This window comes from Mya arenaria, chromosome 16 (assembly GCF_026914265.1).
Source record: "Mya arenaria isolate MELC-2E11 chromosome 16, ASM2691426v1".
NCBI lineage: Eukaryota > Metazoa > Mollusca > Bivalvia > Myida > Myidae > Mya > Mya arenaria.
The window spans coordinates 21425248-21451912 of record NC_069137.1 but is presented as its reverse complement, the minus strand read 5'-3'; the positions used below and the strand labels follow the sequence as shown (position 1 = coordinate 21451912).

The following is a 26665-nucleotide window of genomic DNA, read 5'->3' as shown; positions in this document are numbered from 1 at the left end:
GATGGCTCTCTTGGCTTTAAATTTTGAGCAAACTGGGATGCCAATACTATCAAGAAATAGAGCAACAACCAGAAGCAACCACTTTTTTTAAGCAGTTAAAATGATTTTAGATATATTTTATCAATATGTTTTGGTCCCTTGGCCATGGGATCAGCAGAAAAATCACTTCACTGCAAGTCATTAATACTAAATATCATATAATAATGGGCAACAATATTGACAGGTTCTGTTACCTGCTGGCATGGAAATATCGTCCCCTGTATGGCAAGAACTTTTGACTATACAGTCGAACCCTGTTAGCTCAAACATACTTAACTTGAATTCCTCGTTGGCTCGAACTGAATGTTAAGGACTGATTTCGATATTATACTGAAGTATTTTTGCCAGTCCCTGGGAATTCGAGTCAACGAGATTCGACTGTAATTGAGTTCTTGCAATATGGTTTCAGTGTGTAAACAAAAAACACGTAACAGTATTTAGTATTTATTTATACAAATGAATACAGATAAACTATAGAACCCATAACAATAGAATGTAGGCCCCAATTTCTCGAAACATCTTCAGTCCCATACAACAGGATCAAACTCCGCACACTTTTTTGATTTGGTACAAATTGTGTAATATTTTAGATAAATAAGATAATAAACTACTTGCTCATAATTCATTTTCTTAATATTGCTTAATGATAATAATATAAGTGAATTACTCTTAAGAACTTTTGAGAAATTGGGGCCTGGTATTCAGCCCACAATAAAGCTATTTCTCTGATAGCTACATTAACAATTATGTTATTTTGTACGCCTGTTTACCCCATGTTATTGTTTAGTATCAATTAAAAAGAAATTGTTTTGGATTGCTAAAATGAAGGACCTTTAAGGTGATATAAGCCATATATGGTTTATAGGTCCCTGCTAAAACGTTAAATAAATTATCCAAAATGCATTATACAGTTGAAGCCCGCTGGCTCGTAATCTAGCCCGAAATCGCTTGGCTCGATTTCCTTGTTGGCTTAGAATTGATTTAAAGGACCGAATTTAGTTTTACTTGGCCTTGTCTAGAGGACCAATTTAGTTTTACTCTAGGTAAGCATTCTCGCTTGGCTGGATAAGTATATTGGCCAGTCGGTGGGAAATCCAGCTAGCAGGTTTCGACTGTACATAATGTAATTTAAAAGTAGTTATATATCTAGTTATTAATTCACTTGAAATCACACATTTTGCAATCTTTCATGGTCAAAAAATTATATGTTTAATATTGTTTTGGTATATACATTAAATCAGAAAATTCTTTACTTGCAAATACATCCCAAAATAATATAGGAAGCCAGGCATCCAAAATTCACATATTTGTAGGTCTTATACCATAAGCACATTATCAATAAATATAGTTATTAAAATGATCAAGAGTATTATGATAATGAATGACCAAAAATGCATTATACATAAAATAAATACAGTTGATTATTTGATCATTCAAGGCCAAATAATTTAATTGATCATTCAAGGCCAAATAATTTAATTGATCATTCAAGGCCAAATAATTTATCAGTTCTACTTTTTTGTTATATTTTCTGTATATTCTTAAACTGAAAATAAAACCCCTTTAAATGGTTCCAAAGAAATAAGGGGTAAAAAGCTTCCAAATTTACATATTTTTGGGTCTAATACCTTAAGCAATTTATCAAAAAAGATAGTTATAACAATGATAAAGAGTATTATTTTACAAAAACATGTTAAAGCTGCACTCTCACAGATTTACCATATTTACAACTTTTTTATTTTTTGTCTTGGAAAGAGCAAATGTTTGCGTATATATCTGCAAACCAATGATATATAATTGCTGACAAAAATTCAGATCATATTTTGGTTCGAAAATTAATGTTTTGTGGTTTACTAACGGTTTAAGAAAAATGCATAAAACATCAATTTTTAAGCTTAAACATACAAATCTGCGATCAAAGTTGTTGTCAGCAGTCGTATACAACTGGTTTCCATGGATGTTCGTAAAAATTGGCTCGTTCCCAGACAAAATATAAAATAATGTCAAAACGTTCAATCTGTGAGAGTGCAGCTTTAAATGGTACAGAACAAAACACATCTTATTTTATCAGATGAGAAATAAATGTTTTTTAAGTTCATTTTCAAAACCAATCAACTTAATAATAAGTGTTTCTGCATGAGATTTAGAATGTTTTACTCAATAAACATATATATAATTTTATGTAACAATGACCTTTAATAAACATCTCGCCATGGGATCTGCAGTTCGCGCAACATCATGCCAACGAGAGTGACTTAGCATAAGTTAATATAACCTTCTCCACAGTCGTTGCTAAAAAAAAAATATTTAAAAAAATAACTGCAGTTCTATTTTTAGCAACAGATATTCCTAATTTTTCTCGCTTAAATTATATTCACTTTGGACCAAGGGGTCATCTACTGACCTATCGACCGATGTGTACAAAGCAATATACCCCCTCTTCTTCAAAGGGGTGCATAACAATTAATATGGCCTATAATTGCATACTATGCACTGTAAAACTCAGATTAGGTTATAAATGTTTCGAATAAACTTTTAGAGGAAAGAGAAAATCTAAATCCTACATAGGAAATAATAAATATATAACCCAAAATACCTGATGGAAGTCATATATTGCATAACAAAACAATTTGCATAGCAAATTACCATAACACAAAAATAAGACATATTACTTCTAACTTTTTGCCAAAAAAAAGAGGAAAATAATTGAAATAACTTATCTTTATACACAAGAGATTTTTTATCAATAAGCATATTTTCAAATTGAAATAAATTTAAGAAACATGTGACGCAGTATCTTTACTGTCCATAAAAACATTTTTCGTACACTCACTAATAAGAAACTAGAACGGATGTGTTGCCTATTGGGAGCCCAAAGATCACCTTGACCTTGACCTTTGCACTACTAGCCTCAAACTTACATGGGGCTGTGTACTGAACATGACCAATGTTGATACCAAGTTTGAAAACTCTACATCAAGTCAGTTGAAAAGAAATGGATCAGAAACAAGAGTGAAGCAGACGACAATGACCATGACCAAGGTGCATAACAAGTTGGAAAACTGTTCACCAAGACATTAATAAGTAATGGAACAGAAACGAAAGAGTGAAGCAGACGACAATGAAAGACAAAGAAATTCCTCTGCCATACTTAGTAGGCAAAACAAAGAGAGAAAACCTCTACATAAATTATCATAATATCACAGTTTGGGAGCTGAGCACCGACTTCTTGTATTGAAATCACCACCTTGTATATACAGTTGAACCCATTTGGCTCGATCTTCAAGGGACTGGCCAAAATACCTCAAGCCTCGGGAAGTTATAGCCGAGCGTGAAGGATTACCTTCAGTTGAAAGAAATCAGTCCATTACATCCAGTTCGAGCCAACAAGGAATCGAGCCAAACGATTTTGGGCCAACAGGGTTCGACTGTATTGCTACATGTACAAGTAGTATCATTATTACAAATGTAATATATCTGACAGTTGGAAACCGAAACTAACACCTAAATTTAACACAATTTAAAACTTTTTTTCTTTCAAATTGATGATATTTTATACTACAAACTTAACATATCTAACAGTAGGAACTGAAAACTATGGTAGTATTTTAATTTAACTCAATTTAAAACAACTTTTTTGTCAAATTTATAATATTCAAGTTTTTCACAGCCTGATACAATGTGCCCTTTTAACCCAGAAAACCCTGTCCCTTTTCTGGAGCCCTTTGCCCCCTTTAAAACCTACATGGAGAATATGTCATGATATCAACAACTTTGACAATCATCACAAGAAGAAAATGTCCTCCAGAATTTTGCTCTCTTCTGCTGATTCCTCCGAGTCATCCAGGAGCTTGGTAGAATATTGTCTGGGTGGCCGGGAGCTTGCAACTGGAAAACCAATACAAAAACTTCAATAATTCATGGTCAATTGGCAAAATGGGCATTTCATCATCTCCATCCAATTTGTCAAAATATCTTCAACATACCGGTACTAATAGTTTTATGATCTTATTTTGTTAAAGCTGCACTCTCACAGATTGAACATTTTGACAACTTTTCTTTTTTTGTCCCGGAACGAGCCAATTTTTGTGAAAATCCATGAAAGCCAGTGATATAAGACTGCTGACAAAAAATCAGATCCAAGAATTACATATTTACGTTCAAAAATTGATGTTTTATGCATTTTTCTTAAACCGTTTGTAACGGTTTAAGCCATAAAACATTAATTTTCGATCGGAAATATGAAAATCTGCGATCAGATTTTTTGTCAGCAGTCTTATATCATTAGTTTGCAGATATTTACGCAAAAATTTGCTCATTCCAAGACAAAATATAAAAAAGTTGTCAAAACTGGTAAATCTGTGAGAGTGCAGCTTAAAGTCAAATACTTGCTTAAAAAAATAGATGAAATACTTTAAAGGTTCACAATGTAGGTTGATGACACAATTTATTTTTTTTTTCAATGCATTATCATGTTCCACTTATATTAATATTCAGATTAAAACCAAAAAGCATATGATTTAGGTCCAGATAAAAAAAAGAATTGCGATATTTTAGCGCTTTTTTAACTGTGGATTTTGAGACCACAACAAAGCTAATAATTCTTAAAATCATTTATAAAGGCTAAAAAATTCTTATCCCTACCAAAATCATATGCCCTTTTATGTTATGATTATAACAGTTAAATGAGTAAAACATGATAATGCATTAAAAAAAAAAATTTGAAATTATCCTGCATAACAGCATAGGTCCCAATTTCTTACCCCAGCGAACTAATTCCTTTAACATGTCAAGTAAAAAAGTAGATCTGATCATGTGAGGCTACCTAATTTCCATTTGCGGTATTCATTTTTCTTTGCATCAACCTATTTTGTGAACCTTTAAATCATGTAAAAAATAATAATTTGCTGTATTTCATTAATCAATTTTCATGTATGTTACACCCACTTTAATGATAAATGGAACATATTTTCCTACCTGTCTTTTTTGTACCTCCTCTAGTGGGAGTAATATTTGAGGGAAAGTTCTCTAACTCTTCAAACTGTCTCTGGATCGGAGTGGAAGGCCCTTCATCCATGGAATTGACAATCTCCAAAACATTTAATGTCTTCTCCCTGGAAAATAATATCATACTAATTAATTTATTTAATGGCTCTTTTAATTTCTTCTCCCTAGAGAAATCTCCAAAACTTCAAACTGTTTCTGGATTGAAAGTGCAAGGCCCTTCATCAAGTGAGTTTATAATTATCTCAAAAACATTTAATGTCTTTAACCTGAAAAAGATTGATAAATATGTTATAAAATACCAACGGTATTTCATTTTTTTAAATTCCTATGTTTATTTCATTCTTGTATTTCTCGTATCAGAATTGGAGGACCTTCATGCATTGATTGACTCTCTCTCGGAATTGTTATATCTTAGTCATTAATTAATTCATTTAATTGTTCATTCAATGTCTTTTCCCAGAACAAATACATCCTAGTAATTAATTATTTTATCCTACTGCACACTCAATGTCTCTCCCAGGATTTGTATATATATAGTATTTATAAAATAATTTTATTTTATTGTGCAATCAAATATAGGATAATTGTTTGTTTCAGTGTAAGATAATAATATATTTTACCGATCAAGCACCAAAATTTATATTTCACCAGTGGTGTAGCATCAAGTGAATACAACAAGGAATCTGCACAAAAGTTATCTCAGGAATAACCTTGAAACTTTACAACCCTCCATTCTAAATATTTACTGATATTATACCTTACATCAGGGCTTCCATTAAAGGAAGTTTGGAAGTATATTATATATAGAAATGGGCTAAAACTTCAGAAATTGACTCCTTGGAAGTACAAAAATTTCCTTGATTTTGAAGAAAACTTCCAAAGTTGAAAGTTTGGAAGTTTAAAATATTAAAACCTGGTGTCAATATTACTTTTATGGTTACAATTTCTATGTGTCTTGAAGTAAAGTGAATTATTTCAATCTGTGAATTTGGCAAATTAAAGATGCAAATTATTTTTAACTAACTAGAAAAAGTAATTGCAAATGGGACACAAAACTTCCTAATTTCAGTGAAAAACTTCCAATATTGATGAACAGGAAGTTCATACTTCCAGTTTCAAATTACTAATGGAAGCCCTGTTACATAAATGTGTCCCTTCTTTGTTTACATAAAGTCGATCGGTCCGTTTATCACTGTATTTTGATAAAAATCCAGTTTTATGACGTCGGCAGTCCATATCATATTTTTGGCTGGTCCGAGCCTCGCCAAAATGTTATATGGACCGGTTACGTCATACTACTGGTAAGTGTGGCTTGCTTTTTTCACAACGGCAAAAATTGTCACAAGTAAACATCATAAGAAGTTCAATAAAACACATCGAAGTGCTTTAAAATTATTGAATCTTAATATAAAATGTTCGGTATAATATAAGAAATATTTACACACCAATTTGGGCCATATGGCATTATAAGGACCAGCCAGTCAGTCCCCGAAGGTGAATGGACCTTCGTTGGCTGACTGACTGGTCCTTATAATGTCACATGACCCTCAGTGGTGTGTAATATTTCTTAAATAGCTATTGCTTACCCTGGGACCCTAGAAGAAGGTAAACTAGATGAGGGTAGACTCTCAGATCTTGGGCTGTATTTGCTGTGCAAGGGACTACTTCTATGCCGATTTACGCCTAAAGTGAGGTTCCCCTGTCTGCTTGTTGCATCTTTCAGTGGAGTCCTGCAAAATATTCCGCAACATCTTTACAATTCTGACTGTGTCCTATGTTTTCTTTTTTACACTTTTTGCAAAACACACTTTTTTCTTTCTGTTGTTTAACTCATGTTTAACAAATGACTGCTTGTTCATTGTTAAAGTTAACAATGCCATTGTTGTTAACATTAAATATTTCCTGCTCTGGAAGTTGAATAAATAAATATGTGATTTTAAAGTGTTAATATCTGCAAACCAATGATATGAGATTGCTGACAACAATCAGATCATAGATTTTCATATTTCGATATACGAAAATTAATGTTTTATGGCTAAAACGTGACTAACGGTTTAAAAAAAATGCATAAAACATCATTTTCGAACTTAAATATAACAATCTGTGATCTTATTTTTTGTCAGCAGTCTTATATAACTGGTTTCCATGGATTATCACAAAAAAATGGCTCGTTCGAAGACAAAAAATAAAAAAGTTGTCAAAACGTTTAATCTGAGAGAGTGCAGCTTTAAGTTTTCTAACAAGATTTGAGACAACTGTTTGTTTTATTTGAATATATAAGCACATTATCAAATAGTTCACATTTAAATGTTAACAAGAATGTTGTTAATCGATTTACATATCTAACCATGCAAGGACATACCTAGACACTGGTCAAAAACAAAAGTGTGTCAAGGGCTTTAAACATTGTGCCATTCAAATATACACTGTAAACTTTACCTAAGTTCTGAATAATCAGCCTGATGTGTTCTTACTCACTTTTAAGTATAACCAAAACACATAGGAAGGAATAAATAATCAAACGCCATGCTAAACAAATATGTTTTGTACGCCAATTCAAAAGAAGAAACAAGAGCCCTGCAAAGAAAGCTTTAACACCAACTGGTGTTGTTTTTTCATTAAAGTAAGAGTCACTACCCTAAAACTGTATTGGACAGTTTTTGAGTTATGATCTAGGTTCAAGTTTTGGCTCAATGTACTGCACACTGAAAATGTTACCAACAACCAAGGGTATAACAATACAGGCCTTCCAGCAGCAACTTACAAAAAATAGGAAAAAAGTAGGAGGTTTTCTGACAGAAAAGAAGGAAATAGTAGGAATATATTTTACAAAAAAGTAAGAAAAGTATGAATATTTTGGGTTAAATATGTAATTATAAATAGCTATTAACTTACCTAGAGGAGATGTTTTTAATGCAAAATCACACCATTCTATATGCCACATTGAATATTTTAGTGAATGATGCTTGGTCGGTTTCTGTTGCTGAACTGTGTGGGTGAAAAGATGATGCATGTCAAAGTGGAACATGTTGCCACACCTTTCAACAACAGAAACCAGCCAGTTTGACATCTTTTGTTCATTTTCTGCAAATGAAACTAGCACAAAGATCAAACTTTAATATTTTTGTGGACTTTATTTTCAAAAAAGTAGGAATAGTAGGAGTTTTTTAGAAAAAAGTAGGAAAAAGTAGGAAGCTGTTAAAAAGTAGGAAAAAGTAGGAAGCTGTTAAAAAAGTAGGAAAAAGTAGGAAGCTGTTAAAAAAGTAGGAAAAAGTAGGAAGCTGTTAAAAAAGTAGGAAAAAGTAGGAACGCTGGAAGGCCTGTAATACCACTCTCAAAGTATGCAGCTCATATAATAATGTCAATTTAGTGAAGCAAAAAATTATATACCTATAAGAAATACTGGTGGCAGCATCCACCCCTCTAGGTGCTCCTGACCCTGTGTCTGACCTCCCTGACCCCAAAGTTGACCTCACTGACCTTTGAGACCTGACTTCTGACTCCTGGGAGGTCGCAGGGGATGTTACCTTGGTAACGACCTTGACCTTTGTAGGGGTCGTCATAGGTGATGCGCCAGCAGAGATACGACTTTGGATCTGTACTTCTTCATCTGAAAGTGAACAATATAGTTTTGTATTTCAAAAATACAAAAAAAAATTGACATCAACCTTTATTGTGCACCTTAAACAAACACTTCAACATTTTGTCTTTTGCCCATCAAAATGCATTTCTTACCTTAAATACCTGAAAAAAAATAGAAAAAATAATGCATTTATATGTTTTACTCATATGATTTTTATGATCCAGATAAAAAATCAAACATGATATTTAAAGTGTAAAGATTAAAAAAAAAACCTTTTTGGTTTTATATAAGGGGTTTATCAATTGATAGCTACATGGTCACAAATTCCAAAGTTAAAAAAGTGCCAAAATTTCGCAAATATTTTTTTATTTGTACACAATTCATTCTTTTCTTTCAGCACATTCATTTTTACAATAGAGGTATTAAAACTGGGTAATACATGTATTTTATCAAAGGAGAGATGATTTGAGACAAAATCTGGACAATGTACCAGTATTTTTCATGCATATATTGAATGGGTTTATTTACATTTGAGAATGTATTTCATGACATCAACAATAATAAACAAGAGGGCCCTGAAGGCCCTGTATCGCCCACCTGATCCAATTCAAGTGTGAAATAAGTGTTTTCAGGGCGAGGGCAATTGTGACAAAACTCTTCCCTATCAGCCTTAGACCACAATTTGAGGGGTCATCTTCACTTCAGCTACTTTAGATCATATAAGGTAAAGTAAGATGGTGAATTGGTTATATGGGCTTTACCGCATACCAATTCAGGTTATATGGTGCAAAACAGGACTAAAGATTTGGGTTTCACATCTCATTCACATCCAAATATAATCATGAGGTATGGAATCAAAACATTTATACCTGCTGGAATTAAAAAATATATTACTTAGATCCTTCCTAGTGACCAAGTTTTTTTTTAATATCACGGATGATTTTTTTAATATCACCGATGACCCAGTTGCAAACCTTACCTTGCTGTAATAAGTACATTCTGATCAGGTTTCATATAGATAAAGTAGAAAATATGGCCTCAACAGTGTTTTAACAATGTTTTCTATGATTTGACTACGTGATCTAGTTTTTGAACTCAGGTTATCCTGTTTCAAACTTGACAAAGACTTCATAAACACAAACATTCTGAAATAGTTTTATGGTGATTAAAGAGAGAATGCAACCTCTACAGTGTTTACAAAGTTTTTCTATGATTTAACCTAGTGGGCTGGTTTTTGACCTCTGATTACCCAGTTTCAAACTCTACCTAAAGATCATCATGAATAACATACTGATCAAGTTCCATGAACATATGGTCATAAATGTGACCTCTAGAGTGTTAACAAGCTTTCCCTTCAATTGGACCTAGTTTTTGACCGCACATAACCCAGATTCGAACTTGACCTAGAGATATTTAATATTAACATTCTGACCAACTTTCATGAAGATACAGTCATAAATGTGACCTCTAGAGTGTTAACAAGCTTTTCCTTCAATTTGACCTGGTGACCTAGTTTTTGACCACACATGACCCAGATTTAAACTTGACTTAGAGATTATTAATAAAAACATTCTGACCAACTTTCATGAAGAAACATTTATAAATGTGACCTCTAGAGTGTTAAAAAGCTTTTCCTTAAATTTGACCTGGTGACCTAGTTTTTAACCGCCTATGACTAAGACTCAAACTTGGCCTAGAGCTAATCAATATATACATTCTGACTAAGTTTCATGAACATACAGTCATAAATGTGACCTCTAGAGTGCTAACAAGCTTTTCCTATGATTTGCCTGGTGACCTAGTTTTTGACCGCACATAACCCAGATTTAAATTTGACTTAGAGATTATTTATATAAACATTCTGACTAACTTTCATGAAGATACAGTCATAAATGTAACCTCTAGAGTGTTGACAAGCTTTTCCTTCAATTCGACCTGGTGACCTAGTTTTTCACCGCACATGACCCAGATTCTAACTTGACCTAGAGATCATTAATATTAACATTCTGACCAAATTTCCTGAAGATACAGTCATAAATGTGACCTCTAGAGTGTTAACAAGCTTTTCCTTGACGACGGACGATGACGACGGACACAGGGTGATCACAATAGCTCACCTTGAGCACTTTGTGATCAGGTGAGCTAAAAAGAGTTTAATACATGCCTTAGCAATTATAATATCGCATGCTTGTAAAGATGAAATGCTCCATGCCTTTAACTGGGCAATTAAAAGACTGAAAACAAAATCATCGAAAGGCCAAATTTTTTTTAATTGTTTGGTTAGGTTTACAGCTTGTCCATAAGAGCTGTCGTAGGACAGTGCGCTCGACTATACGCCGCTTTGTCTTAGAAATGAATTCATCATTGATGTAATATGTTTGTGTCAAAAACATTTATCAGTGAATTAAATGATGGGTATTAAAGTTATTAGTGAAAAACCCAACCTGCCCTAAAACTTGAACCGGACACAATGTGCCCTATAACTTTAACCTAAGTTCTTAAGTCAATTAGGGGCTATAATTTTTATCTAGGATGATATGGAGTTATGGAACCTAATTGTGTGATGGTCTTGAACAACTGTTTGAAGTATGAATTGAATTGAATGAAGGGTATTGAAGTTAAAAGTGGAAATCCCAACTTCCACAAAAAACCCAACCAGATGCCGACACCGACACCATGGCGAGTATTATAGCCCTCCTTATTCTTCGAATAATTGAGCTTAAAACAGGACAGGCAGGTGGGCTTTTGTTATTTGGCTTTATGTAAAAACATTTTTTTCTTTTTAATATATGCCGAAAAATAATATATAATGGCAGTTTATTATAGTTTTATAAGAAAAGCACGTTACATTGCGAACATAATGTCATGTTGGATATGACGTCATTGAAATTATATCCCAGACCTGATGTTGGAATTGGATATGAGATCAGGCTAAAATTTCAAAACAGTGAAAAAAATATCAAATTTATATTTTACAGTTTGTAACAGTGAAATATCAATTTTATTTCACTGACTAATCTCTATTAACCACCAGAATGCATATAACAAATAAGTCTTTTTTTCCAGTTTCTTAGGGTTTTTTACCAACAGACTGTAAAATGGTAGGGTCATTGCCTATTTCGAACATAGGGTCAGGTAACCCTTAGCGGGACTTTTGAGCCCCAATCAAGACAACAGTAGCTGCAACATTGACACCATTTTGGCATGCTTTAAATGTGAACCAGAGTTATAGCCAGGTTTTAAAAAGGGCAGGGTGGTGCAGAAAAGGGACAGGGTGCTGAGGTGAAAAGGGCTCATTGTATCGGGAATCGATAACTTGAACATTATGAATAAGTCATTGAAATTAGTCTTTTGAATGAACAAGCCCGAGTTCATATACTTTTGCTTAGCATTACTTTTTTGAACAGGCCTGCGGTATAAAATCCAGAATTTTAGCAAGCCGGGAAAAGATTTTACTAGTGCAGGGCTTTAAGAACTAAGTGAGTTGCCAAGTGGCTCTGAATAAGACCGTGGAAGCACTGCAGACATACACGGATGATGCATTTATTTTGTATTCATATTCATAGTATACATATTAAACAAACAAAACAAATGTTTGACGTTCATAAGCATTTTAATGTATGAAGGTAGAAGGCTTCCTATACTGGTCTCCACAAGTGCAGAAGGGTGCTACCAAAAACAAGACACAGGGTGCAAAATCCTTCCATAACTCTGATTTACTCTTAAGCTAAAATGCTAGTCTTAAGCAATTCTCTGAAGGCAGTAGGCTTCCCATAACTGGTCTCCATGAGGGCAGAACGGTGCTACCTTAAACAGGACAGGGTTCTTAATCTTCCATAACTCTTTAACTTAAACGTTTGTCTTAAACTTTAATTGTATGAAGGCAGAAGGCTGCCCATACTGGTCTCCAGGAGTGAAGGATGCTACCCAAAACGGACAGGGTGCAATATCCTTCCATAACTCTTTTAGCTAAAACGCTAGTCTTCAGCTTTAATTGTATGAAGGCAGAAGGGTTCCCATTACAGGTCTCCATGAGGGCAGAACGGTGCTACCTTAAACGGACAGGGTGCAATATCCTTCCATAACCCTTTAGCTTAAACGTTAGTCTTAAACTTTAATTATACAAAGGCAGGAGGGTTCCCATACTAGTCACGAGGATGTTATCAAAACAGAATGGGATGCAGAACCTTTCCAATACTCTTTTACTAAAACCCTAGTTTTAAAAGTGTTACCGGTAACCCTTTTCTGCAGTGCAATGCCCAATTTAAAACCTGGCTAAAACCCTTTTTTAACAATAACAATACCAGCATGCTCACGATGCAATGCCGAACCAAAACATTACCCTGTGTGTCATCGGCAAAGTACACCCTTCTTTTTGTTACAGCTACAACGGTAAAATGCTAAAACAGTAACTTCATGACAAACACCATTACTGACAGTACAAACAATGGAACAGTGAAAACACATTGGTGAGTTGGTGATAAACTAAAGTTAATTTTTTATGTGATTTAAGCATACATACATCAAAAAGTTGCCGTTCCGAAAACAGTGTTTTTTCCCATTTTTCTTGCCCCTAAAAAAGAATGTACTTTTCCCCTACCCAGGTAAAAACAATTGACAGATTTAAGAAAAATATTTGAGGAGCACTGATCCCTTAACATTTAGTAAATGTATCAATTAAGTGTCTTTATGAGTATGTCGATAGGTTTGTTGTATAAAAGGTTTGAAAACAAAGTTAGTATTTTCCCCTTTCTTGCCAAAATGATACTAATTTTACCATATGAAATGGCCCCGACATTATTCCTTTAAAAGTGGAAAAAACACTGGAAACAAACAATCACTTAATCTAAAATAACATACAATTTATGTACCTATTTCCAGGTTCCGTTGAGGACTGTATTTCTCAAATGTGCCCTGATCCTCTTTTCTTACATATCCCCCTTCTGAGCCCCTCTCCAATTCTTCAAAATCCTCATCTTCATCAATTTCCCCATCTGAGGCCTCATTTCTATTTTTAGCACCAGGGTTTTCCCCATTTTCAGCCTCATCTTCATCAAAGTTTAATTTAAATGCTGGGAATTTCCCACCTTTCTGGTAAAATTCCATTCTCTCTTTCTGCAATTCCTGCCTTTTAGTGTATTCATACTGCCTTTCCTTCAATTGCCTTTCTTGTTTTTCAAGAATTCCTTTTAAATTTTCTTGTTCCATCAACAAAGCCTGTCTCTGTTTCAAAAGTTCCCTCTTGCGCCCCCCTGGTGAAAGCTTCTTGTAATACACAGCATATTCTGGGTCATTAAAAAGCTTGCTAGTTGCCTTCAAATTTGGAGAATGAATTTCACCTTCATCATCATACTCATCTTTACCAGAAAACACTACCTTGCTGTTTTGTTTATCATTCTGAGCATGACAGTCAGCACTTTTGTTCCCTTTGCTCTCATACCTTTGACCTTGACCTTGGATTGATGACCTTACACTTTCAAGGTCAAAGTTATTTGACATCTGAGCCTTAATTTCCATGGATTTGTGAGTGCTAGATGCTATAGGTTCATGTAAAGGCCCTAAACTTATAAGTTTTTCTGGATAAGCAAATTTTGGACGCCCCTCAGAGGGTGACCTACTTCTTGACCTTTCTGACCTTGAGTCTGATCCCTGTGACCTTCCGGAAATATCTGACCTTTGTGAACCCCGACTCAATGACCTTTCTTTCGCAATCTCCTTATCAATTAATGAGGTGAATGGCCGTTTCACATTATCCCTGGGATCTTTGCTATTTAGCAATAAATCTGACACTGAGTCATTGTCATCTCCGTTCTGATTGGTCCACAACTCATGTGAGTGTTTTTGATTTGCTGATAATCTGTGGGCAGGAACTCTTGACCTTGACTTCCTGTCTGAGGAACTCTGGGAAACAACCACTTCCTGGAATGAAACAATTACAACTGTTTATAACCAATCAATATAAATTTATTACCAGGTACAGATATTTGAAGAAAGTGATCGTAAATGCAGCCAAATTGGTAGAAATAATGCAGCAAGTACATTACTAACAATTGTTTGGAAAAGTTTATAATGGAGGATATTCACCATTTCTTTACTGAATTATTGTACATCGTCACCTTAGTGCAAGAACTCAAAATCTGCTTCATTTTTTATATGCAGTTATTGAGTTATTGCTCGTTATGCCATGTACTTACTATCTAACGCTGTTGAGATAATTTTCAAAATGAATACAATCCTTTACAAGGCTGCCTATAAATTACTTTCAATTGTACTTAAAGATGCTCTCTTACTCCTTACTCTTAAATAATCAGTTCCATGATTAATACAATAGATTTAATTTACCGAAAAGGATGAATAAATATTGAAAACAATGGTTCTAATGAAAGATACCGTGTTTAATTTGAAAGAAAGATGAAGAAAACACTGTATTTCTACCTTATGAGACTATAGTTGATCAATGTAAATCTTTTAGAACCCACCAGTCATTTAATATTTTTGCGTTTTCAGCTATTAAATACACAGATACAATCTTGTTATCAGTAATTAATATTTTCCCCTAAATGCATTATTTAGTAAGTAGTTCAAGGTTTATCCCTAAAAATGTTATGTTCTGTTTGTTATACATTCTTACATAATGGTTTTTAATTTAAATATGAGTATCACTTCGAATATGCATCAATCAGTATGCTTGAATTCTATTAATAGTTTAAAGTAAAAAAACCAAAATCCACGCTGTTAATCAAATCGAATAAAGTAAGTAAAAACATCTTTAGTGGAGATGGCATGTGTTAAAAGAGACAACAATGAAGTTTGAACAACCTTTTTTTAAATTCATGCGCTATTGTCGCTTGCAACATGCATACCAAGATTCATTTGACAATTTTGAACCTTTTTTAAGTTATGGCCAAGGGTAAATATTTTGCAAAATTGTAACACCGATTACAAAGCCTCCACTTCTTCATAGTATATAAGACATGCTAAATATGTAATGTGTAGTTAATATCAAAACATATCAAAACTTCATTTAAACACTGCTATTACAAACACTGTTTATCCAAAATTAACCCTATTTCAAACTTATTTTTGGGGTCCCAATTTTATGCCTTCTTTGTTTAATTAACTTATTTATCAATAATCCGAAAACACTATTTTGAAATAATCGCTATTTCGAAGTCAAAATAAAAACGGTCCTATTTATCAATCCCTGTTTCGAACTAAAATATTTCATAGTTTTACACCATACTGCAAAAGCAATCTGGCATCAGCCATGTGTAGCCAACATTGCAAACTTCCATAACTTTAAATTTTATGGCATAAATAATTCGCGAACGCTGTCATTTTCTAAAAATTGTTAATTCAAAATATTATTATTCCGAGATTTTACCTAGGTCCTGACAACTTCGGATTAATGGTGTTTAAATGTATTAAAGTCATTTAAACCTTACAGCGCACCAACCAGTTAGTCAAATCACATCACTCAAAGACAACTAAGACCTTTTTGGCATTTGCGACTCCAAAATTGTCCTCCTCCATTCCAGGAATTCCTTCCACTACACGCGGAATCACACTTATTTCTTTAAGCTTATCTTCCCTTAATTTCTCATCTTTATTTATAATTCTTTCTTCAGGAATAGGTAATAAATTCTGATTTACATTATTGCTCTGACCTCTAACTTGTGCAGGGTCATTCTGGGCTATATATGCAACAAAGGGCTGATTAATTTGACCTTGCCCATTCTGTCCAAGGGTTTGGAACCCGTTGTTTGGTATGACATGGTGAAAAGTACCCTGAGAAGCAAATTTGGGAGTATCAACTTGACTAAAAGTCTGCTGAGAGCTACTCTGCCCAGTGCCAATATTTTGACCATAACTGGGTAATACATTTTGAAATAGTCTGCCTGGTCCAAATTGACTCTGACCATTATGTACAACATTAAATCCCGGACATGAATGTTGATAGCTGTTAGACCCATTCACTATTGGTACAAAACTACTTGGTGCAAACTTTTGGTATAGCATGGCTGGAGCCATATTTGCAGCATAACCATAAGGTGCCATATTTGGTGCAGTGTTTTGGACTGCATTATAGAGCACAGGATTTGCATTTTGTCTTGAACTATAGGGCACAGGTTTCTGAGCATGATTGTTAGGCAGAGTTTTGAATTGTACAGGAAGGGGATTATTTTGGTTCATAGTATTTGACTGCATGTTATTTTGTGCAGAAATTGAAGGGATAGCCTTATCCAATTCTGGATTCTGTTGAAGTTCGTTCAAATCCTATGGAAGAACAATTAATAAACAGAAATGCAGAAATAAAGAATGAATTGTATAATGAATGCATAATAAAAAATAAAACAAACTTCATAACAGCATTTTTAACAAATAATAACTCCTGCAAATTTATTTAATAGGGCAAATGCTAACATAGGAATTCTATGATCACCTGCACTGAAGTTTTGAAACAAATAACAAAAGCTAAATAGTCAATGTTTAGCCAACCTTCAAGTTTAATAAGTTAATTTTGATATAGATTTAGTGTATGCATACAGTCTTTAAGATATATAGACTTGAAACAACAGTTACTCTGACTTCAGAAGTACAGTCGAACACAGTTGATAACAAACTCGCTTTTCTCGAATTCCTTGATGGCTCGAACTGGGTTTAAAGGACAAATTCCTTTAACCTGAAGGTAAGCATTTCCGCTTGGTTTGAATTTTTTTCGCCTGTCCCTGAGAGTTCAAACCAAAGAGATTCGACTGCATACTAATTTTGTCAAACAAAAAATGAAATAATGTTTCATACTTGCTGTATTTCGGCAATGGAGTCATTGATTCGGTCCTGCTTGTTCAGCAGTTGAGCTTGGTACTCTGTCAACAGTTTTTGACACTGGAACAATTTGTCCTGAATATCTGAAAATAGGAATGTTGCATTAACAAACATACATTTTACAAAACAAAGTGGGTAGAATCCAGTGGTCAAAAACACAAGCACGCATGCCCTGCACTGGTAAAATAATCTTCTGGGCTTGCTCAAATTTTGAATTTTATATAGCAGGGCTTGTTAAATTTGTTGATGCAAAGAAATAATATAAGAATCCAGGCTTTTTTATCCAAAATTTCAATGACTGGTCGACTGTTTCTTTCTCAACAACACTGAACTGTCAATGGGTTTTGCCCACAATGAAAGAATTAGTTCTATTAGGTTGATAAGCATATTGCACAGAAATTAACCATGGTTAGAGACTTTGTGCAAAAGATGCAGACTCAGTATTTTCATCTTTAGTTTTTTTGTCTCCGCTGAAAAGTACCATTTTGGTATTTTCTGGTTTTTCATTTTGTGCCGACAATATTTAAGAGAAAATAACCCTATTTAAAGCTTTCCTGCCAAGTACACCAACACAGATGTGGAGAGACAGCATATTGAACCTGTCATCTCTGAATCTCCAATCAGATATTTAAAAGAATCTCCTTTCAATTAAAGAAGTTCTGTTAAATAACCTGTAGTTCATTTTTGATGAAGTGATAAAAACCCACGAATAGGTTGTTTAAAACAGTATTTGACTAGATTCAACATACATTTGGTATTTAAAAATATCCTGATTTTGTGAAAATCAATGTGAAAATTCCCTATTACAAAGGTATAAGTCATTTTCCCAAAATAAAGTAAAATAAGCCTGGTATTACCTTCCCTTTCATTCAAGATCTTCTCCTGTTGTTCCACCATGGTGATCAGCTGCTTCTCATAATGTTCCCTCTCTCCATGTAACTCTTGAACTGCTTTCTCTTTCTCATCTCCAACCCTAAAATATGTGTTACATATATATACAAAATGGGGTAAAGTTGAGTAATAATGGTGTAATGTTCCTTTTCTCCATGCAACTCTTGAACTACTCTCTCTTTTTCATCTCCAGCCCTGAAAGATGTGTTACAATGCTTTACACATACACAATGGTGTAGAATTGAATAGTAATGGTGTTATAATATTTCTGCTTCCAATGTTACTTGAACTGACTCTGTTTTTCATCTCCAATCCTGAAATATTTGTTATGATGTGTTACACATACAACATGGTGTAGTGTTGAGTAGTAATGGTGTTATAATGGTGTAATGTTCCCTCTCTTGAACTGACTCTCTTTTTCATCTCCAACCCTGAAAGAAGTGTTATGATGCTTTACACATACAAATTGATGAAGTGTTGAGTAATAATGGTGTTATAATGGTGTAATGTCACTGCTACCAATGTACATGTAACTTGAACTGTTCTGTTTTTCATCTCCAACCTTGAAAGTAGGAAAAGAAATTTGAAAGTATTCCACCATGGTATACCAGGTAATCAACTGGCTCTCATAACATGTCCTCTCTCCAATAACTCTTGAACTGTTTTGTCTTCTGAAAATAGTGTGATGATGAGTTCCAAAGCAGGGCCTTTTAACAAATTATGTGGAAGACACCCTAGCACTTTTTTCACCTTCTTAGAATTGAATGCTGTAGATAATCACACAGATTTTATATTTTCTTTAAACCTTATCATTTGCTTCAAATACTTACAAACTTACATCTGGCTGTTGAAAGCTTATTTAATTTTACTAATTTAGACCCATTTCTTGCCAAACTTATAATATTTACGTTCTTCACAGCCTAAAAACAATGTACCCTTTACATACATGCCGTAATTATGAGAGGCTTTCCAGGGGATTTTGGTCTGAATTCCAGGGGATTTTGATGTTACACCAGGGGATTTTTACATGGCAAAATCTTGCGCAATATCAACATTTATTAAGAATAAATACAAAAATACACTCTAATTTCAATAATTTTTGGACTTGGTCATCATGGTCCTTCATGGAAATTCACACTCATAATATTATGGATGCTTTCAACTATCAACCTTAAGCAAGTTAAAAAAAAAATTCCAGGGGTATGGATCCCCCAGCGGGGACCAGGGGATGGGTAGGATTTTTCCCCCCACCGGGGGATAAGGCATGTAAGCCTTTATACCCTAAGCACCCTGTCATTTTCCTGCAGCACCCTCCACTTTTTCAAACCTGACCAATACCTTGGTATTATATTATCAGGGCTTCCGTTAAAGGAAGTTTGGAAGTATATTACTCCCTAGAAATGGGTTAAAACCAAAACTGATTCCTTGGAAGTACAAAAACTTCCATAATTTTGAAGAAAACTTCCAAAGTTGAAACCTTGGAAGTACAAAAAATCAAAACCTTTTGTCAACATTACTTTTATAGTCATAATTTCAATCAGTTTAAGTGTTTTTAAGTAAAAGGAATTATAATAATATAAGTTAAAGTGAAAATCATTTGATTTTTAATATATTTGTTGAATAATAGTTGAAAAAGATATTGTATTATGGAGACTTAAACTTCCATATTTCAGTGTAAAACTTCCAAAAGTGATTCACAGGAAGTTCATACTTCCAGTTTCAAATTCTTAATGGAAGCCCTGATATTATATTGGTTTATCGATAATATCACACAAACATCATTAGTCAATACCAACCTGGCCAGTTCTTTAATCAAGTTCGCCACCCTCTGTTTATCTTCAGGTCTCAAATCCTTCAGCGATGCCTCTTTGAGCCGATGTATACTCCTCTCTGCAAAACTCTAAAAATAAAAACAGGAAAAGATGGGATTAAAAAACCTACAGTGGAATTTGAAAACAATAAGGTCAAATCATTTGAAATATGCTGGGCTGAGATTTATAAAGCATCTTAAGCCATTCCCCTTACATCTGCACTTGCATATTTTTGGACTACCTGAATTCAGGGTGGACGACATGGATTTAAGATCAAGTAGGGACAAGCTTGTAAATAATGTTAGTGTTGCTCTTTATCACATTTATTTACTTTGCTTCCCACCAGAAAAAAAAGAAGATCTCCATGTTATTTAACCCTTTGCATGCTGGGTAAATTGTCGTCTGCTCAAAAATGTCGTCTGGTTTATTCTAAATTTCTTTTAATTCATTTAAAACTTTGGGCATATATTGACTGAGTGACAAACAGCTTGGAACCTGACCAGGCGCCGATTAACTCGGCGTCTGGTCTGGTTCCAAGCTGTTTGCAAAGCCTTTAAAATCGCCATCAGCAGCCTACAGTTGAACACCGTTAATCCGAAATCAGGTGTAAAATACAAAATCCGTAATTTTTTTCTTCGGAATGGCCTTTATTTCAGACTAGCGATTTCAGATTAAAGATGAAAAATTTAGGTTAACAAAGATGGAGTAAATTCGAGGCCGAAAATATAATTTCGAAATAGCGACAATTTCGGATAAACAGTGTTCAGAATAGCGGTGTTCAACCGTATATCAATACTTGTGTATGTGTAGCATAAACACACCTGAAATGCTGCAGAAGACAGCCTGGTTTGATTAGCTGATTTTGTGTCATGTCTTTCAGTTGAAGTGCTCGCTCTGTGAGACATCTGGGGTTTTCTTGGCTTTAAACGACTAGTTGTTGAGTTCTTACGGATTCTGTAATATATTTGTTGGTAAATTAGTCAGCTTTTTTCACTTATAAGGGAATGGTGACAGACCTCTTTGAGAGGGGAAAATAACGTCGCTATGTCAAAAGGGGGATAAATCGGGATGGTGCAACGAAATACCTGTAGATGGGCCGATTGGCGCGCCCGTTTTTCGAAAAGCAGTTTTCGAAGAGTGGTTTTGACTTAATTTATTTCTTTTTCAGAAGTTTTACAGCACAGCGTTCATTCGATAAAACTATGATTTTCATTGGTCCGTATCAAGTAACTATCCAATCGCGAGGGGTAGTGTAATTTTTTTTAATAAATTGTAAATTATTGTGGTTTCTTCAGAAGAAACATTATAAAGATACATTCCCAAACCTACTGACCCTTGCTGAACTAGCTGTGTCTGCACCAGTACACACAGCAGACAGTGAAAGGGGTTTTAGTGCCCAAAACAGAGTAAAAACCTCACAGAGGAATAGGCTATCACCAGAGGTTGTGGATGACCCTCTTGTCTTAAAATTAGAGCGGGGAATATATTTAAATAAATTCAATTTCAATGAGGCCTTGGTGCATTGAAGGAATGCAAAACAGAAGAAAATGTTCCTGGGTGGGAAGGGTTATAAAGCATTGAAACTGTTTATTAACATATAACATTGTGTCTCATTTGTGGTCCTGTCCAATATTTGAGAATACTGATGTCATGTGGATGTAACACCATGTATATAATGGGTAAATAAAACACTTTCATTTACAAGTTTCATTTTTCCCCTGGCAAAGGTCATGGCCCTTCACTTTTGAAAATGGCCCCTAATTTTCATGACTGCTGGGCCATTCGACCCCATCTTTTTCAATCCTTGGCAGAACACTGGAATCATATAATGTTCAACTTGTTTTCAAACATTTTATTCAATAAACCTATCGATACATTTATGAATGGCACTAAATTACTACATATTCTAAATGTTAAGAGGTCAATGCTCATCAAAAAAAATAAAGCGGAATCCGGGATTTTTTTTTCTCCTTTTTTTATTAATGTGTATACAACAGCAATATTAAACCTTACCATGCGGGGTCCGATTATATTCGGACCTAGTTGTGTGTAACCCGATCCATGCTAAGTCCGGATATTTTCGGACCGGGATATTTACCATGGGATGTTCAACAAATCCACTTCAAATTCAAATCTTGCAGCAAATTACATATAAAACATGTTACATCATATACAGAAGAAAAAAACACACATGACTTAATGTTTCATCTGTGTTAGATAAGTTTATTTCTTGTCACACCTTGCCATGTTAGATATTGAATTGCTGGGCTCAATTTTAATGTTGATATTTATATAAAAAAGTTGAGGGGGTGGTGGGGGTGGGGGGTAAATAAAAGTGGGGGGGGGGCTTTTTTCACTTATAAGAGAATGGGGACAGGCCTCTTTGAGAGGGGGGGGGGAAATAGCATCGCTTTGTCAAAAGGAGGAAAAATAGTACCTGGGTAGGATGAAAATTTATCCACTTTAAGAAGGGAATGGGACCAAATAATAAAAAAAATGCAAAAGTTACAGTGACAACAGGAAAGTTAAACTTTGATTCTTTTTTGGTATTAATTCCAGTGCATATTATGGAGATGAATAGAACAATTGCTTTGAAAATACAATCACATTTGTATCCTATTTTTAAACACCAACATCACATGCAAAAAAGCAACCTTAGTACCAAGTCTGTTTATAATGAGCGAGTCCATTTAGTAGCCTGGGTAAATTGATTATAGAAAACTAATACTAAAATAATTATAGGTGATGATGTCGTATGATTGGAAACTTGAGACACACTTAAGGCAAAAAAATGAATACAGAAATACCCGGTAGTTATGGTTGAATATGAATAATAATGCATTACGAAGTTTCGCTAGCCTCTTTTCCCATATATACATATATAGTATTATTCTGAAGAGCAAACCTAATAATGTTAGAATGTTGTTTGAAATTGTTTTAATTAAGTTTTTAAAATATATGATTTTTTTCTGTATAACAATATAATATTACCATCACAAGACCATACAAGCAATTTGATATTTATATAATATATAGTGCTTTCTATAAACAGTTTAACTGCCAATCTAAAATTTAAACTCACTTTTTCTCAGTATCTCGTTCCGGCAAATCATTCACCACTGTTTCTAACAATGTCAAGGGCTGCTTTAACGGAACCTGTGCCTTAACTTCCGTTGTTTTACGGCCCTTTAGCCGACCGGGACGTCGATTGCCTTTTGATGATAGTCCTGAAATTGTTGTGTAATGTCAATTGTACCCTAATGTACACTGCCATGGGATCCCATTCAACCAAGGCATTGTAACATGCTTTGCAGATTAAATCTATTCGAAATGCATGCATGCATTATTTCCTACTAATTAAAAGAACGATAATTTATTATCAACTTTTTTATCATGATTCAAACATATAATTTAAAGTTAACCAAGGATTTTTTGGCTGTTAAGATAGATAACTTATTTGTGTCAAATCGGAAATTTTTTCAGGCAGGTCTAGCTTGGTCAAAGTCAGTAAAGACTGGAAAATTGTTAGATTTTATCAGCCCTGCGGCCAAATATTTATTTTGGGGTAAAGGCCTTAATCAGCAAAAATGCTCAAATAATTCAATATATCTAAGGCTTTAAAGATATATTGGTCAATAAGAGCTATTAATGCTCAGATGCCAATTTGGACCTTTTTTATCTCCAAAGAATGATTGGGAATTTTGGCATTCAAATTTGAAAAAAACTTCTTGGCACTGGGAAACCTTGCTACCATGGGTGTATAAAACTTACCTGGAATATAGGCATCAGAGTCTTCATCACTGGAAGATTTAGCTGGAATTACAAATTCAATAAATGTACTTGGGACAATTCTTTGCATTTATCATACCGGCCTGGTCAAATTTGGTTTACATTTGTATTTATGCACCAGTCAATTGTAACCACGGCCCCTTCCAGGTCGGGGGAATAGCAGGGACTTTGACTTTCGGTCCAGCCAACCCCGGGTAAAATCCCCGCCTTGCGGGAATGAACAAATGTTTAAATCCCTGCCAAATGCCCCCCGCACCCCAGAGACACTAGGTAAGACCCATTCTCTGCTATATTTTGCGCGAAGACAAAACCACCGCATTCACCCGGCACTGCGGGCCACCTGAAAGGTATGAACAGGGCCTATTTCCCAGGCTATAACCGGTATACTCAGAGAATATGTTTAAATATTGTGAGATTTCGGGTTTTAGACATCCATAAGTATAATTTCAATGACTGCAAAATACTGAACTATGTGCATGTAATACATTTAAGTTGTTTATCACTTAATGAGTTGAGCAGAATTTTAGTATTTATGTCTGTATTTTTGTATCGTGAATTTTGATGTGTTGGTTGATAGTTGCTTAAATGCAAACAGGTTTTACACATTGTTATAGAGCAAAACTCAGACTGACAATCAACTACGTAAAGTCCTAACGAAAAGACATTCATATTTTCCTGTAAGAATATGACAAATCGGAATAAAATATTTTGACAGAACAACTTAACATGTACAAACTTGAATTCCTGAGATGACAACGAATAATTCTAACTACAATCCCTGTACCGAAGCAACAGTCATGCTGTTAGCAAAAGCATGGAATTTGTCACACACTTTATAGTTATAATTTTTTGTTGGTTCGGTAGCTTACCAATGTTTGACCAAAATATCGAATTGTCGTTCCGAACTTTTGTTTTCTGCGCCATACTTGGTGTTAGTGAAAAATATATACGTTGTGCAAAAGAAAATACGTTATTAGTCAAAACGGCATAGATAAAAAGTGCTTCAACATTAATACCCCGTTGCCCCATAATGTATATTTTTAGAGATTTTTTCTCAAATTAGAATAACTTCTCTCATTTCTCTGAGGTACAAGATACGGCGATAACTTTTGTCCTCAGATCGGCCAATGTCAACAGAGGAATTCACTGGTAGGTTGACCATTTTCACTGCACATTTGTGTAATGTAGAAATACATATTCCATGTTCCGCATAAAGTAAAGCGATAATAGTCTCATAGTAAATATGTCATTTAATATTTAAAAATCAGCATGTTTAGATGTATGACAGTGCTTTCCTGCATTATTTTAATATATTTTTGTAACTATTATGCCAATTTTCTATACTCAAACCAACCTCAGTTGTGCAGGGGCTGATGAAGGTGCGACTTGAGGGGTGGAGGTCGGATGGAGGGGGTGATGACGGTGCCACTGGAGGGGGTGGAGGTCGGATGAAGGAGCTGATGACGGTGCAACTGGAGGGGGTGGAGGTCGGATGGAGGAGCTGATGACGGTGCCACTGGAGGGTGTGGATGTCGTTTGGAGTAGCTGATGACGGTGCAAACCGGAGGGGGTGGAGGTCGGATGGAAGGGGAGATGACGGTGCAACTGAGGGGTCAGGAGCTTATGGAGAAGATTAACGAGGGGGTGATGGAAGTGGCGTGGATAGCGGACGGACGGGCAGATAGGTGTTTATTGAGGGTCTAATGGCGGGGCATATTGAGGGGCGGATCGGGGGGGGGGGGGGTAAGCTAATTACCCTCACCATCGGATAATAACCATTTGACTAGCACTTTCTCACCAGTGCTGGTATCATAGATATATGTCCTCTTGGCTTATCGATCAGTCAAAAACAATAATGCATCTCCGCTGTGAACTAAAGCGACGGCGTTTGCATCGAATTTGAACGTTTTATTCGGAAATTATGTTAAAATACTTTTCTCGTCCGTCTCGATTGATCTTTCGAAATTGTATGCAGCCAGCTATGCGACAATTGTATTCGCCCCGGATGAATTGTAAATCTGAGTTGAAGAATGTAGCAAATCAGTTTATTTCCAGTGACAGTTCCTCTTCTCCCAAAGAGGACTTCACCAGAATTGGTTTCCGCTTTAAAGGGACTGAACACCAGATAGTCCCATGTCTAGAATTAACAATCGATCCAGCATGAGGCCGATAATACATAGTTTTAAATGATCAAAAGTCATATGCCCCACAAAGTGGTCAGGTCCTGCAGGCTGACTTGGGCGGTGTTCCTGCCCGGCTGTATGCATACAGGAAATGGTCTGGCCAGCGTCAAGACTTCATTTTCCCCATTGTGTGCCCGCCGAGGTCCGCATTTTACCGAGGGATTCCAGCTCCTACTTCCACGAGGTGAACGTGCAGTAAACTAGTAAAGTTAATGAGCATATATTGACATGTACAAAAAGAGGAGAAGAAGAAGAAGACAAAGAAGACGAAGACGAAGAAGAAGAAGAAGAAGAAGAAGAAATAATAACACTATTATAAACTAATCTTAATTAAATGTACAAATCATTTTTAATCTGTATTGCTATATGATATAAAACTATTATTTTCAATCAGTACATAATATTTGAATAATAACACACTCTGTGAATTCAAAGGGTTGTGCCAAATCAACGCACCCGGTCTTGGTGCTTAAAATGGCGCATGTATTATGCTTGCTAATTATTGAATCTTAAAAATTGACCTTTAGTTTTTGTAA

At 34.9% G+C, this 26665-nt stretch overlaps 1 protein-coding gene across 2 annotated transcripts; it reads right to left on the bottom strand.

The window, feature by feature from the left end:
* Window positions 1–470: 470 nt before the first annotated feature.
* LOC128222516 (protein hinderin-like) lies at window positions 471–24873 on the bottom strand. 2 transcript variants are annotated; one of them, XM_052931560.1, is made up of 13 exons: window positions 24816–24873; window positions 23929–23970; window positions 23240–23384; window positions 20979–21111; window positions 20143–20246; window positions 18313–18428; window positions 17432–17538; window positions 13501–14548; window positions 12972–13013; window positions 8437–8656; window positions 6633–6776; window positions 5017–5153; window positions 471–3927 (listed from the first exon to the last, which is right to left on the bottom strand). In XM_052931560.1, exons 1-13 carry the CDS (start codon window positions 24868–24870, stop codon window positions 3824–3826), a joined length of 2397 nt encoding a protein of 798 aa, XP_052787520.1. In that variant the 5' UTR covers window positions 24871–24873; the 3' UTR covers window positions 471–3823. The 2 variants fall into 2 exon arrangements, with proteins under 2 accessions (XP_052787520.1, XP_052787521.1); XM_052931561.1 differs by lacking the exon at window positions 12972–13013.
* Window positions 24874–26665: the final 1792 nt, after the last annotated feature.

Bases quoted from the DNA above. Each gene is read 5' to 3' on its own strand.
- LOC128222516 (XM_052931560.1), bottom strand. From the start codon at position 24,870: ATGGCGCAGAAAACAAAAGTTCGGAACGACAATTCGATATTTTGGTCA. The intron at 23,971-24,815 runs GTAAGCTACCGA...TTGTAATTCCAG, and splicing joins GATATTTTGGTCAAACATTG to CTAAATCTTCCAGTGATGAA. The intron at 17,539-18,312 runs GTAATACCAGGC...TCCTATTTTCAG, and splicing joins GATCTTGAATGAAAGGGAAG to ATATTCAGGACAAATTGTTC.